General features: G+C 47.8%; 1 protein-coding gene across 3 annotated transcripts; it reads right to left on the bottom strand.

The window, feature by feature from the left end:
• Positions 1 to 56: 56 nt before the first annotated feature.
• myg1 (myg1 exonuclease) lies at positions 57 to 9,828 on the bottom strand. 3 transcript variants are annotated; one of them, XM_072248591.1, is made up of 7 exons: positions 9,552 to 9,822; positions 9,036 to 9,148; positions 1,753 to 1,912; positions 1,130 to 1,279; positions 808 to 930; positions 396 to 577; positions 57 to 302 (listed from the first exon to the last, which is right to left on the bottom strand). In XM_072248591.1, the coding sequence occupies exons 1-7, from the start codon at positions 9,756 to 9,758 to the stop codon at positions 122 to 124; spliced, it is 1,116 nt and encodes a 371-aa protein (XP_072104692.1). In that variant the 5' UTR covers positions 9,759 to 9,822; the 3' UTR covers positions 57 to 121. The 3 variants fall into 3 exon arrangements, with proteins under 3 accessions (XP_072104692.1, XP_072104694.1, XP_072104693.1); XM_072248593.1 differs by lacking the exons at positions 9,036 to 9,148; positions 9,552 to 9,822 and adding an exon at positions 8,938 to 9,025; XM_072248592.1 differs by lacking the exon at positions 57 to 302 and having other exon boundaries at positions 392 to 577; positions 9,552 to 9,828.
• Positions 9,829 to 14,803: the final 4,975 nt, after the last annotated feature.

Here is a 14,803-nt window from a genome sequence, read left to right as displayed (position 1 = left end):
CGCTCTCCCTACTGTATTTCACGATGAGGACACACACACAAAAACACACATTCCCGGCATGGTCAGTCGATGAGCTTTATTTCTGTATAGTAACCAGGTCTTTGGGTGGGTTACAGGCTCCTCATGCCTCCTCCCCCCTCGCTGCTTGGCGCAGAGTCTCCTGTGCCATATGCAGTGCTCCCTCCTGAGTGGTATTGCCCCCGATGAAGCCATTGGCATGTACAAACACGCATCCCGGAATCCCACTCCGCATGGTCAGATCCTCATCCCTCAGTCCCCGCCAGGCTTCTGGCAGTGGGAGCCTGCAGGAGGGAGAGACAGAGTCAGTACAACAGCTGGAGTTCAGTAAAGATGATGCCCTGTGACGGAGAGGGTGTGGTTGCTGGGCTTCTCACCTGCTCCGGAAGGAGGTGGGCGTCTCTGGGACACATTGCACCCGCCACTGTCCCCGCTGGTCTGTGTACAGGATGAACTTGATGGGTGTGCTGAGGCTGAGCTCCTTCTCCAGCTCAAAAAGGTGCTCCTTCCATGGACACCCACCCTGCTTCAGGATCATGATCTCCCCACTGGCATCAGCCTGCAAGAAGAGAGTCCACAAACACTGCACTCTGACATTGAAGAGAACTTTGGGCAAGCACTTGACAGAGTATGAACCATTTCGAGCTCCAGGATGGGCTGTCTGTCTCTTCTCCACCCACCATTCTAGGGCCAAGGCACAGATGCATGCACAGGGACAGATAGACAGCCACAACTACTATCCAACTCTCCAACACGAAATCAATGTCCCCTCCCCTCTTGGCCGCTCACCTCACACAGTCCGCGGATCGCCTCCTCGACCAGCTCCCGTGCTGGAAGCCAGGAACGGTGGTAATAGGTCAGTCGGTCCAAGAACTCTGAGCCCACCAACTGCATTGCCTGAACAAAGGCAGCCTGTAATGGGAACCCAGGAGAAGGGTCAGTGAGAAGAGAGGGAGTTGAAACAAAGGGGAGAGGATATTAAGAAAGTTAGAGAAGGGATGAGGGGTTTATGGAAGGGTTTTGGTGCAGGAGCAGGGAGTAGAGGATAGGAGGGTGAGAGGCAGAGCTGTGTCTGTGTGGGGTTGGGGAGATCAAGCCCCCCCCCCCTCACCTGGGTGTCCTGGTTCTCTGCATTCCAGGGGGGGTTGAGGTGCGACACCCGGCAGCTGAGGTTGGTGGTGATGGTGTAGCGAGGCTCACCCTCGTACTGAGCGATGCCATTGTCGACAGCATCAATCTCCTCCACAAAGTTCTCGTACACCTGGGGGGGGGAGGGGTATGAAATCAGACACAGGCCATTCAGCCCATTTAGACCCTGCCAACTACCTGTCCCATTCCAGCCCCTCCACCTACATTCTCACTCATTTACCAGCACAAACATCATTTTTTTTTTTATATACCTCAAGAAGGCCACGGTCCTTTTCCCTATAACTCAAGTCCAAGCAGCACCTGAGATCTTGGGACAGGGGAGAGATGGAAATGGTGAGGGAAAGGGACAAAGAGGAGGGGTGGGGTAAAGGGGACCAGAAGGAGATGGGGAGGAGCTGGGAAAAGATGGCGTGCTGGGAAGAGTGGATGGTTTTGTCTTGGGCATTAGTCCACACATCCCCTTCTCCCACCTCAAATCTTGCTCAAAACCCCCCTCCAAAGTATCTTCCCTTCATCCCCTTCACTCCCCTTGTCCAGCTTACATCTCTTCCTTCTTTCCACCCCCCCCCCCCCCAATTTACTCACCTTGTCCATTAAGGTGGGAAGAGCAGGGTCACTGGGCTGGAGCCCCAGGCACTGGGACAGGATACGGGGCCCGAAGTGCAGGTAGACCAGGCCGGCACTGCTCAGCTTCGTACATCGGCCCGAGCCTGGCCTCAGGGAGGACATTGTCTCTGTGAAGGACCTACAGGGGAGTAGAGGGTGAGGGGGGAGTTGTGGACACAGCTCAGCACATCACAACACCATCCTACACTTCTCACAGCCAGCATCATCAAAGACCCTACCCACCCCGGACATCCTCTCTTCTCCCCTCCCCTCTTCCATCAGGCAGAAGATACAAAAGCCTGAAAGCACACACCACCAGGCTCAAGGACAGATTCTACTCCACTGTTATCAGACTATTGAACGGTTCCCTAGTACAAAAAAATGAGCTTTAAACCTTCAAGTCTACCTCCTTATTGTTTACCTGCATTGCATTTTCTTGGTAACTGTTACACTTTATTCTGCATTCTAGAACAGGCAGCATCTCTCAAACACCTCTTGCTTACCCCTTGCAAAGGACCCCACTAAGAAGCATCAGGCCATTGTCTCCTGCCTCATCACCAACCTCATTGACCGGAGATCTCCCATCCACTGCCACCAACTTCACAGAACATAGAACAAGTCCTTCCGCCCTCAATGCTATGCTGAACCAATTAAGTTAGTAATCAAAATGGCCAACTAATCTCTTCTGCCTACACAATGTCGATATCCTTCCGTTTTCCTCATTAATTTGCCTATCTAAATGTCCCTTAAAAGTCCGCAAGGTACCTGCCTCCACCACCACCCCAGGGAGTGTGTTCCAGACACTTACAACTTTGTACATTTATAAAAATTTGTCCCTTGCTTCTCCTTTGAACCTACCCTCTCTCACTTTAAATGCATGCTTTCTGGTGTTAGACATTTCAACCCTGGGAGACAGATACTGACTGTCTACTCTATTTATGCCCCTCATAATTTTATAAACCTCTCTCAGATCGCCCCTCAGCCTCCTCCACTCCAGAGAAAACAAACCAAGTTTGTTTAGCCTCTCTTGATAGTACATGCCCTCTAATCCAGGCAGTATACTAGTGACCCCTCTGCACCCTTCCTGTAATGGGGCAACCAGAACTGAATGCAATAATCTTGATCTGGCCGAACTAGAGTTCTCTAAAGCTGCAACATAGTTTCCTGACTTTTCAACTCACTGCCTCAACTAATAAAGGCAAGCATGCCATATGCCTTCTTAACCACCCTATCAACCTGTGTAGCCACTTTTGGGGAGCTGTGAACTTGGACCCCAAGATCCCTCTGTTCATCAACTCTGTCTGTTTGCATTTGACCAACCGAGGTGCAACACTTTTCATTTGTCTGGGTCAAACTCCATCTGCCATTTCTCTGCTCATATCTGCAACTATCCACGCTATCAACAACACTGCCAATCTTTGTATCATCTGCAAACTTACTAGCCCACCCACCTACATTTTCATCCAGATTATTTATATCCATCACAAACAGCAGAGGTCCCAGTACAGATCCCTATGGAACACCACTAATCACAGACCTCCAGCTTGAAAAAGTCCCTTTGACCTCTACTGTTGGTCTTCTATGGACAAGCCAGTTCTGAATCCAAACGGCCAATTCACCATGGATCCCATGCATCTTAACCTTCTGGATGAGCCTCCCATGAGGGAACTTGTCAAACACCTCACGAAAAAATCCATGCAGACAACATCCACAGCTCTACCTTCATCAATCACCCACATCATCTCGTCAAAAAACTCAGTCAAGTTGGTAAGACATGATATGCCCTGCACAAAGCCATGTTGGTTCTTCCTAATTAGACCATTGTTTTCATAAATCCTATCCCTAAGCATTTTCTACACTAACTTCTTTACCATTGATGTGAAACTCGCTGGTCTGTAGTTTCCAGGATTATCCCTGGTTCCCTTCATGAATAATGGAACAACATTAGTTACTTTCAAGATGTTGGTCAAGGCCCCAATCTTTTCTGTTGCCTCTCTCAATAACCTGGGGTAAATCCCATCAGCCCCTGGGACTTATCCACCTTAAAGCTCTTTAAGAAACCCAACACTATCTCCTCCTGTACATCAGAATACCCTAACATTAATATGTTCAGTACTGTTCTCCCTATCTCCAAGTCCTGCTCCTTGGCAAAAACTGATAACAAAGTACTCATTTAGAACCTCATTCACATCCTCCACATCCAAGCAAACATTCCCCCTTTAAGCTTGAGTGGTCCCACTCTCTCCTGAGGTATACTTTTGCCCTTGATGTATGTTTGGGGATTTTCTTTAATCCTGCTTGCCAAGGACTTTTCATGTCCCCTCCTAGCTTTCCTAAGTCCATTGTTAGTTCTTTTCTGGCTGCTTTATAATCCTCTAGGGCTCTGTTTGGTTCCAGCTTCCTAAGATTTACATACTTCTCCTTTTCTTAACTAAATTCATCTGCTCTCTCGACAATCCAGGGTTCTGTTACCTTCCTGTCCTTGTCCTTCCTTCTGACTGGAACGTACCTGTGTGAAGTTGGTCTTTAAACACTATCCACGTGTGAACTTGCCCAAAAGCACCTCTTTCCAATGAACTCTCTCTAGTTCCTGCCTAATGCTCTCATAATTTGCCTTGCTCCAGTTTAATACTCTCTCGCAAGGTCCATACTTACTCTTATCTATAGCTATCTTAAACTTGAAAGAGCTGTGGTCACAGTTTCCCAACTGTTTACCCACTGAAAGGTTGGTCCCCAACTAAACCTCTTGTACTAAGAAGGTCCCAGTTTATATCAGGATCTGTTTAACCTCAATACACTGTATAATGATCTGATCTGTATGTGTAATAATAATAAAACAATTTACTTTTTAAATATAGAAACATTGAAAACCTACAGCACAATACAGGCCCTTCAGCCCACAAAGCTGTGCCGAACATGTACTTACTTTAGAAATTACCTAGGGTTACCCATAGCCCTCTATTTTTCTGAGCTCCATGTACCTATCCAGGAGTCTCTTAAAAGACCCTGTCATATCCACCTCCACCACTGTCACCGGCAGGTCATTCCACACACTCACCACTCTCTGCGTAAAAAAACTTACCCCTGACATCCCCTCTGTACCTACTTCCAAGCACCTTAAAACTGTGCCTTCTAGCTATTTCAGCCCTGGGAAAGAGCCTCTGACTACTTACTTGCCTCAATCACTTCCTCTGTTAGCTTGCAGACCACCCTCTGGGCAAAAGTGTTGCCCCTCAGGCTCCTATCAAATCTCTCCTCTCCAATTAAATGTGCCTTCTGGTTCTTGATTCCCCAACCCTGGGGAAAAGACTTGTGTGCATTCACACAATCGAAACCCCTCATGTTTTTTAAACACCTCTAGAAGGTCACCCCTCAGTCTCATACACTCCAAGGAGTAAAGTCCCAACCTCTCCATTACACAATCCGTTCAGTGTCAGCAACATCTTCAAGTTCTCCCCTGCACACTCCGCAGCTGTGTTAAATCCCTGGGCATTAACGCCTCGATGACCTGTCCTGGGCCCAGCACACAGACACAGTCACAAGGAAGGCACACCAGCGTCTTTACTTTCTCAGGAGCTCCATCTTGTCACTAAACACGCTAACAAACTCCTACAGGTGTACTGTTGGAAGTGTCCTGACTGGTTCAGTCGATAAGGCAATTTGACTGCACAAGAACGTAAGAAGCCGCAGAGAGTAGTGGAATCTGCCCGGTATATTAAGGGTACCCCATCCTCAGTAGTGTCTACAGGAGGTGCTGCCTCAGGAAGGCAACGTCCATCATCAGAGATCCCCACCATCCGGGCCATCCCATCTTCTCACAGCTCCCATCGGACAGGAGATACAGAAGCCTGAAGTCCCACACCACCAGGTTCAGGAACAGCTACTTCCCTTCAATCATTTGGTTCCTGAACCAACCAGCACAACCCTAATCACCATCTCAGTACAGCAACACCGTGAGCACTCTGCACCACCGCAGATTGTGCGCTTGTTATTTTTGCACTTGGGTCTTGTTTTGGTCTCTCACTTCCACTGCATTGCACATTTCGTGTATAGTTCACCTTTTGTGTGTTGTCAGAGCCTATGTGCCTGTCAGGCTGTTTGCAAGTGAATCTTTCACTGTAGATGTACCTCACTAAACTTGTCTGGGCTTGTAGGGCAGATGTATACACTGACTTCTCCCCCAGGGTTGGGGAATCAAAAACTTGTTGATGACAGGAAATTGGGAGTGGTTGTTGATAGCGAAGAAGATTATCGTCAATTACAGGGGTGGAGGGGAGGGTGGTGGTGGTCAGGGAAGTGGGCCGACACATCTTGGAACGTGAACCCAGCACAGGACTTGTATGATGAATGGTGGGACACTCGGGAGTGTGATGGAACAGAGGGACCGAGGAGTACAAGTGTATCATTCGTTGAGAGTGGAGTGGTGTCACAGGTAGACAGGGGGGTGAAGGTGTCTGGCACGCTGGCCTTCAATAGTCAGGAGTTGGCACATTATGTTGCAGTTGTACAAGTCGATGGAGGGAGCACACTGGGAGTACTGTGTACAGTTTCTGGTCACCCTGTCGTAGGAAAGACGTGGTTAAGCTGGAAAGGGTGAGAGGAGAGTCACCCCAGGGAGTCTAGAGGGTCTGAGTTTATCAGGTACATCTATCCTAGAAACCTCAGCTTCCGCCTCTCCAGAGAAAACAACCCAAATTTGTCCAACCTCTTATTACAGCTCATGTCCTCTAATTCACGTGAACCTCTTCTGCACCCTCTGCAAAGCCCCCCCACCCTGTAGTGGTGTGACCAAGACTGAAGGCAATACTCCAGATGTGGCCTGAATGGAGTTTTAAACTGCTACAATGTGACTTCTCCACTTGCACTCAATGTCCCAACTGACGAAGGCAAGCACTCCGTGTACCTTCCTTACCACCCTGTCCGCTTGTGTTGCCACTTTCAGGGAGCTACGCAAGGTCAACCATTAACTGTACACTCTGTCCTTTCCTTTGACCTTCCGGCACGCCACTCTTCTCACTTCTCTCAAGTTCTCCCCTGCACACTCCGCAGCTGTGTTAAATCCCTGGGCATTAACGCCTCGATGACCTGTCCTGGGCCCAGCACACAGACACAGTCACAAGGAAGGCACACCAGCGTCTTTACTTTCTCAGGAGCTCCATCTTGTCACTAAACACGCTAACAAACTCCTACAGGTGTACTGTTGGAAGTGTCCTGACTGTTTGTATAACGGACTGGTACGGCAATTCAAACACACAGGAATGTAGGAAGCTGCAGAGAGTCGTGGACTCAGCCCAATACATCATGGACACATCCCTCCCTCCCCACCATCGGTAGTGTCTACAGGAGGTGCTGCCTCAGGAAGGCAACGTCCATCATTAGAGATCCCCTCCATCCGGGCCATCCCATCTTCTCACAGCTCCCATTGGACAGGAGATACAGAAGCCTGAAGTCTCACACCACCAGGTTCAGGAACAGCTACTTCCCTTCAAACATTCGGTTGCTGAACCAACCAGTACAACCCTTAACACCACCTCAGTACAGCAACACTGTGACCAGTTTACACTGCAATGGTCTTTTGTTTTTGTTCTAATCATGCTCTTTCTTCTAAAACAAAGTGCATAATTTGTATTTAATTGATGCTTTTCTTGTGAATGATGTGAGTCTGAACCCTCCCCACCATTGAAGTCATCTTCAAGAAGGTGGCATCCATCACTGAGGACCCTCACCATCTGGGACATGCCCTATTCTCATGACCACCATCGGGGAGGAGGAAAAGGAGCCTGAAGACCCACACTCAATGATTCAAGATCAGCTTCTTCTCCACCATCAGATTTCTGAACGGCCCATGAACACTACCTCTTTAGCACTATTTAATTATTTGATTATCTATTTGGTTATTTATTGCTTGTAATTTGCAGTATTTTGTATGATTGCTGCAACAAAACAACAAATTTCACAACACGTCAGAATAATGAACCCGATTCGGAATCAGTGGCCTGCAACCACATTGGACTTTGTACTTTATAACTATAAAAATTGTTTAATTTTTGTTTCATTGTGAATGTTGTCTCTCTGATACTCTGCCTGTGATGATGCTGCAAGGATTTTCATTGCACCTGTGGCTGATTTATCATCCCTCTCAACCCCATTCTCCTGCTTTCTCTCTGTAACCTTTGACACCCTGACTGATCAAGAACCTATCAACCTTTGCTTTAAATACACTCAATGACTTGTCCTCCACAACCATCTGTGACAAATGAATTCCACAGATTCTCCACCATCTGGCTAAAGAAATTCCCCTTCGTCGCGGTTCTAAATGGACGCCCCTCTATTTCGAGGCTGTGCCCTCTTGTCTTAGACGTTCCTACTATAGGAAACATCCTCTCCACATCCGCTTTAAATATTCTACATGTTTGAATGAGATCTCCCCTCATTCTTCTAAACTCCAGCGAGTACAGGCCCAGAGCCATCAAACACTCCTCATACATTAACTCTGTCATTCCCTGGATAATCCTTGTGAACCTCCACCGGACCTTCGCCAACGCCAGCGCATCCTTTCTGAGATAGGGGACCCAAAACTGCTCACAATATTCCCAGTGGGGTCTGACCTCAGCATTACATTCCTGATTTTATATTCTCATCCCCTGGAAATGAATGCTAACATTGCACTTGCTGCCTTTACCACTGACTCAAGTTTTAAGCTTTAGAGAGAGTGCCAATGAGATTTTCATGGGTGCTGCCTGCATTAGAGAGCATGTTATGAGAAAAGATTGTGCAAGTTAGGGCTTTTCTCTTTGGAGTGGAGGAGGATGAGAGACAGCTTGATAGAGGTGTACAAGGTGGTAAGTGGGGAGACAGAGACTTCTTCCCAGGACAAAATGGCCAATATCAGAGGGCATGCAACTCAGGTGTCAGGAGGAAAGTATACGAGGGTGACAGAGGTAGTGGTGGGTGTGTGGAATGCACTGCCAGTGGGTGTGGGGTGATTGAGGCAGATACATTAGGGACATTTAAGAGACATGAATGAATGAAAAATGGAGGGCTGTGTGCGAGGGAAAGTTAGATTTGATCTTACAGTAGCTAATAAGATCAGCATAACATCTGTATTGTGTTCTATCTTCACACTGTATGCTAACTTTGTTGATTCCGATATCATTACCCCACCTCATTTGGTACGGAGCTGCAGAGACCAACTATCCTGGCCCCGGAAACACGAGCTCCCGTCAGGCTGTCTGACGCGCTCGGACTCCAGCGTCACCCACCTCTGATGGTGGTCATAGCGATGCAAGGTTGGGTCGTACACGCCACCCACATCCACCACGACATCGCAGTCCTTAAGCACCTGGGGGTCCCGGCTCCGAACAACCTCTGCGTCCTGTGTGTGAGACACAAAGTGAGACCTTCACAAACCAGCGATCCTGTACAGATATACAGGCAGTAACCCTCACAGTGACTGTACAGTTGCATAGGGGTCAGAGGGCAGAGGTTACAGCATTTGGGAGCTCTGTACCCAGCGGAAATGGTTATAAACCTTTGGTGGCTACCTATCCTCAGGGACCAGAGTTGATGGTGCAGTGCTCCTCTTCCCAGCGGTCAGAGTGCATAGGCTCGCTAACCCTGGGGATCAGGACTCGGGGGGAGAGGGGTTGTGTGGAGTCGGGTCAAATTGTATGGGGTTGGAGGTCGTGGCGTGGGATTTAGGAGTCAGATGTGTGTGGGGTCGGGGCTCAGCCTAAGAGGTTAGGGTGTGAGGTCAGGGATGAGGGTCCAGACCTCACCTGGTACTCTGGCAGTTGCCGCAGCAGGAAGCAGGCGAGAGCCTCATCACAGTGGAAGGTGCCGTCGTGGGTGCCAATGGTGGGTCGGACGGAACCTCGCCGCCGCTTCGGCTCCGTGCCGGCGGCTGAGAGGAGACAGGACGAGTCGGAGGCGGCGGCTACGGACATCATTAGCAAGCGGCGTGAGCACAGAGCCGGCAGCCGCATCCGGAACCCGTGGTGTACGCATGCGCCGCGGATAGGATCACTTCCGGCAGCGAACCCAACACGGTGCCATCTACCATCTTTGCTACTGGCACGCTTTCCCTTCAGTCTGGGCTGAGGAACGTGTGATGGTTACGTCAGGTGCGGGCAAACGGTGGTGGCAATTTGCGCTGCATTCGCCTATCCTCAATCTTTTCTCTATGTGTGGGTTCCATCTTTGGCGCTGGCATTCACCTTCCTCAGTCTCCCCCTGGGTAACGTGTGGCGGTCCTGTCAAGTGCAAGCAGGACGGTGGCCATCACTGGTCCTCTGTCTCCTTAATATAACATGTAAGCTTCATCTTTCGGAGCAGAATCAGACCACTTGACTTATCAGGTCTGTTCTGCCATTCCACCGTGGCTGATTTATTTTCCCTCTCAACACCATTGTCTTGCCTTCTCTCCATAACCTTTGACACACTTTCTAATCAAGATCGTATCAACATATACCCAAAAACGTGGCCTCCACAAGCGACGGGAGCAATGAACTGCACGGATTCACTAATTCCTCCTCATCTCTGCTCTGTTCTGAAGCTGTGCTCTCTGGTCCCAGACTCCCTGCTATGGAAAACATCCCCTCCATTGACTCTTGACTCTTACCTCAAACCTCAACTATCAGGCTGTTGACCACTGAACCATTCCCACAACCCATTGACGCACTTTCAAAGACTCTTCATCTTCTGTTCTCGACATCTATTGTTTATTAATTTATTATTATTTTATTTTGTATTTTCACAGTTTGTTGTCTTTTGTACATTATCTTTGTGATTTTTATAAATGACCTGGATGAGGAAGTGGAAGGATGGGTTAGTAAATTTGCTGATGACACAAAGTTTGGAGGTGTTATGGATAGTCTAGAGGGTTGTCAGATGTTACAGCAGGACATCGATAGGATGCAGAACTGGGCTGAGAAGTGGCAGATGGAGTTCAACCCAGATAAGTGTGAGGTGGTTCATTTTGGTAGGTCAAATATGATGGCAGAATATAGTATTAATGGTAAGACTCTTGGCAGTGTGGAGGATCAGAGGGATCTTGAGGTCCGAGTCCATAGGTCACTCAAAGCTGCTGCACAGGTGGTTAAGAAAGCATACGATGCATTGGCCTTCATCAGTCGTGGGATTGAGTTTAAGAACCGAGAGGTAATGTTACAGCTATATAGGACCCTGGTCAGACCCCACTTGGAGTACTGTGCTCAGTTCTGGTCACCTCACTACAGGAAGGATGTGGAAACTATAGAAAGGGTGCAGAGGAGATTTACAAGGATGTTGCCTGGATTGGGGAGCATGCCTTATGAGAATAGGTTGAGTGAACTCGGCCTTTTCTCCTTGGAGCGACAGAGGATGAGAGGTGACCTGATAGAGATGTATAAGGTGATGAGAGGCATTGATCGTGTGGATAGTCAGAGGCTTTTTCCCAGGGCTGAAATGGCTAGCACGAGAGGGCACAGTTTTAAGGTGCTTGGAAGCAGGTACAGAGGAGATGTCAGGGGTAAGTTTTTTTACGCAGAGAGTGGTGAGTGTGTGGAATGGGCTGCCGGTGACAGTGGTGGAGGTGGATACGATAGGGTCTTTTAAGAGACTCCTGGATGGATACATGGAGCTTAGAAAAATAGAGGTCTATGCGCTAGCAACAGGAATTCTGCAGATGCTGGAAATTCAAGCAACACACATAAAAGTTGCTGGTGAACGCAGAAGGCCAGGCAGCATCTGTAGGAAGAGGTGCAGTCGACGTTTCAGGTCGAGACCCTTCATCAAGACTAACTGAAGGAAGATGGTCCCAACTCCCTTTGCATCTCCGATTTCTGAATCTACTCCCCATTTAGAAAACAGTCTACGCTTTTATTCCTTCTACCAAAGTGCATGACCACACACTTCGCTACACTATATTCCACCTGCCTCTTCTTTGCCCATTCTCCTAATCTGACCTAAGCAGATTCTCTGCTTGCTCAACACTACCTGTCCTCTTTGTATTGTCCACAAACTTGGCCACAAAGCCATTAATTTCATCATCCAGATCATTAACATATAATGTGAAAGAGCAGCAATCCCAACACCAACCCCTGTTGAACACTGCTAGTCACTAGCGGCCAACTAGGAAAGGCTCCCTTTATTCCCACTCTTTGTCTCCTGCCAATCAGCCAATCTTCTATCCATGCTAGTATCTTTCCATCAGCTCTTATCTTGTTTATCATGTGCAGCACCTTGTCAAAGGCCTTCTGATAAACAAGTAAACAACATCCACTTACTGTCTATCATGCCTGTTGTTTCCTCAAAGAATTCCAACAGATGTCAGGCAAGATTTCCCCTTAAGGAAACCACGCCAATTTTAGCCTATTTTATTATTTGCCTCCAAGTACCCTGAAACACCATCCTTAATAATGGGCTTCAACATGCTGGCCAAGAGACAGCGGCCACCGTTGGTGTTGGTGCTGCCATCCACTTCAAAGTTAACATACCAGGACCCATCTGCAGGTGAATCATGAAACCCTCTGACAGGAGGTAAGTTGTGAATCTAGGCAAACACATCTCCTCAGTCAGCACTAGTATACCACAGGGGTGTATTCTCTCCCTCTCCATACACCAACGACTGCATCTCCAGTGGTCATCAGTTAAAATGAATAGGATCGTGGACAACACCACTGTCATTGGACTAATCACCAGAGGTGACAAATCCAAGTACCGTGAGGAATTTTAAAAACCAGTGTCCTGGTGCAATCACAACAACTTGGAGCTGAATGCCCATGAAACAGTGGAGATGTTTATCAACTTCAGGAGAAATGTGTCTCCTCTCCACCCAGTCGTAATCGACAACTCTATAGTTCACACTGTTTCAACATTGGGGTTCCTGGGAATCATTATTCCACAGGACCTCATGTGGGAGAACCATATCTCCTTCATTAACACAAAGGCTCATCAGAAGATGTATCTTGTACATTTGGTAAAATTCCATCTTCCCAGAACATCCTGGTGCAATTCTACACAGAGAGCATCCTCACCTGAGCCATCACCGTCTGATTTGATGCAGCACCCCTTCACAATCTGCAAACACTACAGTGAACTGTCAGGCCAGCAGGAAAGGTCACTGAATGCAGTCCACCGTCACTGCAGGACTTGTGTGTGTCCAAGACAAAGGGGCAAGCAGGAAAAAGGCCATTGCAGATGCTACCCACCCCACAAACTGCATTTTCCTAAAGCACCCTTCTGGAAAGTGGTATAGGGCTTTTAAAACAAAAACTTCATGCCATCTTAAAAAAAAACCTTTCCCCCAGCAGTTAATCTGATCATCGCCGATGCCCCTGTATCTATCACCCCCATCACTGCAGTACATTGTAAATACTGATAATCACAAGAGATGCTGGAAATCCAGAGTATTACATACAAAATACACACAGCATCTATGGAAATTAATATACAGTTGACGTTTCAGGCCGAGACCTTTCTTCACAACTGGAAAGAAAGGGAGAAGACGCCAGTATAAAAAGGTAGGGTAAAGGGAAAGAAGGTAGCTAGAAGGTGATAGGTGAAGCTAAGTGGGTGTGAAAGGTAAAGGGCTGAAGAGGAAGGAATCTGCTAGGGGAGGAGAGTGGACCATGGGAGAAAGGGAAGGAGGAGAAGCTCCAGGGATGTGATAGGCAGGTGAGAAGAGGTAAGAGGTCAGAATGGGGGAATAGAAGAAGAGGGGAGGGGGAAGGAAATAAATTACCAGAAGGAGAAGTCGATGTTCATGCCATCAAGTTGGAGGCTGCCTAGATGGAATATGAGGTGTTGCTCCTTCACCCTGATAGTGGCCTCATTGAGACACAAGAGGCGGCCATGAACCGACACACCAGTCGGGAATGGGGATAGGAATTAGATGTTTGGCCACTGGGAAGTTCTGCTTTAGGTGGATGGAGCGGAGGTGCTCGATGAAGCAGTTCCCAAATTTATAATGGGTCTCACCAATGTAGAGGAGGCTGCATAGGGAGAACCAGACACAATAGATGACCCTAACAGCTTCATAGGTGAAATGTTGCCTCACCTGGAAGCAGGTGCAGCACTTTGGCCACTTGCAGGGACAGGGGGAAGGCAAAGACAATAGGCCCACCCGGACAGTCCGGTTTGTGCATCTTGGGTAAGGAGGAGGACTTCTAGCTACAAACAAGAGAAAATCTGCAGATGATGGTAATCTAAAGCAACACACACGGAAAAGAGTAAACAATTGAGGTTTTCTGAAGGTCCCTGCTCGAAATGTCAACTGTTTACTCTTTTCTATAGGTGGTGCCTGGTCTGTTGTGTTCCTCCAGCATTGTGTGTGTGTTGCACTTTTTATGATGTTTGAATTGTAAATATATGCTGCTGTTTATGCACATTTTATTCTGTATCCCTCTTTTAACCTCTATTAACATTTTCATTTATACTTTAGAATTTTATATATTTATAATTGTGCAAGTTTTTGTTGCATGTCGCGTCAACACACATTAAATTCCTAATACATGTAAATGTATATAGCGAATAAAATGGATCCTTGTTATGAGTAGGCTCCATATTCATATACATACTGACGACGGGCGGTAATCATAACAGAAGCTGATTTCCGCTATAATAACGAGTGGTCTCCATGGTTACTGCTCTCTGCGATGTGTCGGCGCCATATTGACTGCTGGCAAACAGCAACAGCCATCTCTGGTGCTAGCGTGGTCTCCGGGAGGGAAAGAGGCTCGCCATCTTTTGTGCTGGCCTTTCTCCATCCCACCATCCCTACCCGCGCCATCTTTAATGTAGGAACCTCCTCCACGTGGCGAGCCGGCGCTGCACAGTGCCATCTTTGCTATAGGCAGCAGCAAATAGCAGTCACCGACGCTAGTAACCAGCACACAACATTCACCGGGAAGTGATCATATAAAGCAGTTACAAATTGAAGGGCAATCTGAGAGAGGGATATAAGATAAAAGACACGACAGAAGCTGGAAATATTGAGGAACATATCTTGAAACCTGTCCTGATGGAGGGCCTCATGCCAAAATGTTTCCCC

Source organism: Mobula birostris, chromosome X, assembly GCF_030028105.1.
Source record: "Mobula birostris isolate sMobBir1 chromosome X, sMobBir1.hap1, whole genome shotgun sequence".
Classification (NCBI taxonomy): Eukaryota; Metazoa; Chordata; class Chondrichthyes; order Myliobatiformes; family Myliobatidae; genus Mobula; species Mobula birostris.
Note: the sequence above shows the minus strand (reverse complement) of the source record. Positions and strands in the feature narration are given on the sequence as shown.

Coding starts and splice junctions, on each gene's coding strand:
- myg1 (XM_072248591.1), bottom strand. CDS start 9,758: ATGCGGCTGCCGGCTCTGTGCTCACGCCGCTTGCTAATGATGTCCGTA. Junction 9,149..9,551: donor GGCAACTGCCAGAGTACCAG/GTGAGGTCTGGA, acceptor TCTCACACACAG/GACGCAGAGGTTGTTCGGAG. Junction 931..1,129: donor CAGAGAACCAGGACACCCAG/GTGAGGGGGGGG, acceptor TTCCCATTACAG/GCTGCCTTTGTTCAGGCAAT.